General features: G+C 45.0%; 1 protein-coding gene across 1 annotated transcript in view; it reads right to left on the reverse strand.

Annotated features, from left to right (window-relative positions):
• Positions 1-1338: 1338 nt before the first annotated feature.
• Positions 1339-3979, reverse strand: part of il12rb1 (interleukin 12 receptor subunit beta 1) — an 11755-nt gene continuing 9114 nt past the window's right edge. The window contains exon 7 of the mRNA XM_063200305.1: positions 1339-3096. Within this exon, the coding sequence (XP_063056375.1) occupies positions 2695-3096 (402 nt within the window). The 3' untranslated portion in view covers positions 1339-2694. The remainder of the gene's footprint in view (positions 3097-3979) is intronic.

The raw sequence follows: 3979 nt of genomic DNA on the forward strand, positions 1-3979 counted from the left end.
ATAGAACCAGGAAACAATGGGCCAATGGAACCTCTCTCTCTCTACTCTCTCTGATTCTATTCAATGCTAGGAGCATTATGACACGCTCCTTTAGGCAGACCGGAACCTGGTCATGTTAGGTGCCCATAGCAACCTGTTACATTGGCATATCTCTATACTTAAAGAATCTCTGGTGTCACCTCTATATGAATGCATTATGTCGAGTGCTGATGACATCATCAACCACACTTGCACATCAGTTATAGCCTGGATCTCACCAGACCTGTGCAGTTGCGCACAAGTCTACTGATATCATCACTCACACATGTTTGCACGTCTTGTGTTCACTTCCGTCAGTATCCTCCAACCCAGAATCACGTTAATATGTGTGATTGCCACGTAATTTAATCTATGGATTGGATTTGAAATGTGTTGCTCAACACTGAATGTATGGACTATAGGGTAAACAGCCTCCCTTCTCACAATGCCTCACAATCATTAGTCACACCTCTATGCATGTTTTATGTCCAGTTCTGATTGTTGTCATTAGTCACAGTTCTTATGTAGCACTGACTGCTTCACCAGTCACACTTCTTTGCATGTCATATATCCAGTGCTGAGGATCTCACACTTCTCCTCTGATTCCTCACAGCTGTCAAAGACAAGTTGACTTCAGACAAGTTCATTCGTTTGAAAGTTAGGGTGTGTGTACAGTATAACAAAACAGTAATCCAGGGGCCTCATTTATCAAGCGTTCTTAGGCACAGATCTGTGCGTAAAGCGTGCGTGCGATCATTCCTGAGCAAAGTATGGGATTTATGAACATGTACTTGAACGTAGAAATGTGCCTAAATCTACGCACACCTCTGACCATGCGTGCGAGTGGAAGAAACACGAAATTGCGAATAATATTGACCGTGCAAGGTACAGTTTGCTTTGAATGACAATGGAGTATGACAGTGTGCTTTTTTACAGTGTTTTCGTCCATGTGTGCCTCCTTCTTTTACTTATTTTGAAACACTGTCCTCCTCCTGTCGAAAGCACCTCCACTTCTGCTGCGGAAATGTTTCTATCTCCACACTTCCCACCAGCGCTTCGTGTGGCGCGTATGTTCAAACAGGGTGACGCCTTCGAATTAACATGGCATTTGAATATATTTTAATACCATATATGATTACTTGGAGGCGTTTCGGGGTGCAAATTACCCCGAAGGCGCGCGTGCACAGTGATTTGGAAGGTGTGGGATTTATCATGCAGACGTGTGCGTAGGAACAGCCAACGCACGTTTCATAAATCCCGATTTTTCTGTACTTGCGAACATTCTAAATTTCACTCGTAAGACACACTTTAGAAGACATTCTACGAACTGATGATAAATGAGGCCCCAGGAGCCAGACAATAGTCATAGTAGATAGTGTGACAGAGTGGTCTGTACTCTGGGTATGAGCTCCAAGCAGGGCCGGCCCTTGGCATAGGCAGTATAGGCAAATGCTAAGGGTGCCACTCAAGTAGGGGGCGCCGCAGCAGAGAATCAAGGATAAAAAAAAATCTAACAAATCTAATCTAATCTAATCTTAAAAATATAATACATCATCACAATGAACACAATGAAAGTAAATCAACATTAAAATAAATAACCAATGCATCATTTGCCACCCCCTGCACTGTTTAAGAAGTTAAATCTCAACAAACTGCAAAATTTTAGCGCGTAGGGGGCGCTAAATTAAACACTCGCCTAGGGCAGCAAATCGACAAGGGCCGGCCCTGGCTACAAGAAATATACTTTATTTAAGAAATGGCAATATTTCCATCCACAAATGGAGCCTCTGAGCTTATATACCCACTGTGGAGACCACTCTCTCACACTGTTGAGCCAAGTTAATACATTATTTGGCATGACAACAGCACTTGTTGCTGATGTTGCTCATTGTAATGATATCTTTACAAAGGGTAACAGCCAGTGAAACATTTTTATTTAAAATAAAGAAAATAACAATATAAAAACAATATAAAAAGAGTTTTTTTTTCAGTCATCTAGGCATACCACAATGAAACTGCTGTTAACACCTTTTAACCAGTGTCAAGAAGCCAACCACAATGTCTGTGCTGGAACAGGACAGGAGTGTCAGAGTAGGATGACATCGCTGGATAATAATAGATCTGTGTTGACACACTCATAAGGGTGTGTAGACAGTTGATGCGAATCCAGATTGGTAGTCTGGACTGGACTAAACCGCTTTGGATAAGTTGTCTTGCGATCTCTGCAAAGTCCCCTTAAGGTGCATGGCTTTTGCACTCACCATCATTCACAGTTTCAACTTTGGCACATTCACATTATTCTCAGTGGTACAGTACTGTCTATGTTATAGTCATAGTCTATCTTAGTGAAACCGGCTTCACCAGAGAGGTGTCCTATGTCTACAGGTAAACTGCCAGTGGGGGACAAAGGACTCGTTTGTCTCTGACCCAGGGAGAGGGCGGGTCCCGAAAGAGGTTCTCATTACATTGTACAGTATGTATGAATGGGGGTGGGAGGCAAAGCTGTCAGCGCCCCTGCCCATGCCTATGGAGATGTTACCATGCATCCAAAGATGTCTCCATGGCTACAGAGATACAGAGACAGTCCCCATGGCTACAGAGATGTTCCTACAGAGATGTTTCCATGGCTACAGAGATGGTTCTACTGAGATGTGTCCCATGTTCTCACATATAATCCTACAAAGATGTTCCCACATTTTCGCACAGCTCCACCTTAACGTCAAAGAAGAGCCCATTCTTGTAGACCGGTGACGCAGCGTCACTCTCCGATCCCTCCGTCGTCTCATCTGTGAGCTCCTGAATCCTGAGTGTCTGACGCTTGTAGTTAGGATTCAGGGAAATGCAGTCGCACCCGTTCATCTCCATCATCCTCTCGTCCTGCTCTTCATCCATCCCCATTCCCCTCTCTTCTTCCTCCTCATCCTCCCCCCTCTCTTCCTCTGGCTCTTCTCCTCCGTCATCTCCATCCTCCTTCAGCAGCAGTCGTCCCTCCTCGAGTTTTAGTCGCAGTACTTCGGGGGTATTCTGCATAGACTCCAGGGTGGCCACATGCACTTCCTCTTTGGGCGCGGGCACTTCCTGTCAAGAGCAGAGCAGAGCAGAGTCATGACCCCCACCCGACCTGACATCACAGCCACCTGCACCTGCGGCCTACCTAACGGACATCTCTGGCTGGTCGCAGGACAAAGTCAATTGAGTCATCTGAACGAGTGCATGCACGTGTGTGTGCATGCATGAGTGCATGTGTGTCTGTCTTAAGCAGTACGTATGCGTGCATGTGTGTCTGTCTTAAGCAGTACGTATGCGTGCATGTGTGTCTGTCTTAAGCAGTACGTATGCGTGCATGTGTGTCTGTCTTAAGCAGTACGTATGCGTGCATGTGTGTCTGTCTTAAGCAGTACGTATGCGTGCATGTGTGTCTGTCTTAAGCAGTACGTATGCGTGCATGTGTGTCTGTCTTAAGCAGTACGTATGCGTGCATGTGTGTCTGTCTTAAGCAGTACATATGCGTGCATGTGTGTCTGTCTTAAGCAGTATGTATGTGTGCATGTGTGTCTGCACATAAGTACAGGAAGTCTCTGTCAGCTGTAGAGCAGGTTCCCCTAAAAGGCTGCTCTTACAGTACGGTCCTCGGTTAGCTTGAGTTGAGTTACTCATAGAGGTGCTGACTCAAAAGACTCAAATGGTCTGCAGCACAAAAGCTAGTCAGTGCCAGATCGCATAATACAGTTTGAGGCCAGCTGTCTGTGTGTGTGTGTCTGTCTGTCTTTCGGGGAAGGGGGGGGGTGCTAGAGTCAAGCAGAAGAAAGAAAGAAAGAAAGAAAGAAAGAAAGAAAGAAAGAAAGAAAGAAAGAAAGAAAGAAAGAAAGAAAGAAAGAAAGAAAGAAAGAAAGAAAAAGTGAAAGACACAACGCACACTGCCATCTCGTGGCACTGAAGTATAGTACAGTATGGGGGGAAA

This window comes from Engraulis encrasicolus, chromosome 6 (genome assembly GCF_034702125.1).
Source record: "Engraulis encrasicolus isolate BLACKSEA-1 chromosome 6, IST_EnEncr_1.0, whole genome shotgun sequence".
Lineage (NCBI taxonomy): Eukaryota > Metazoa > Chordata > Actinopteri > Clupeiformes > Engraulidae > Engraulis > Engraulis encrasicolus.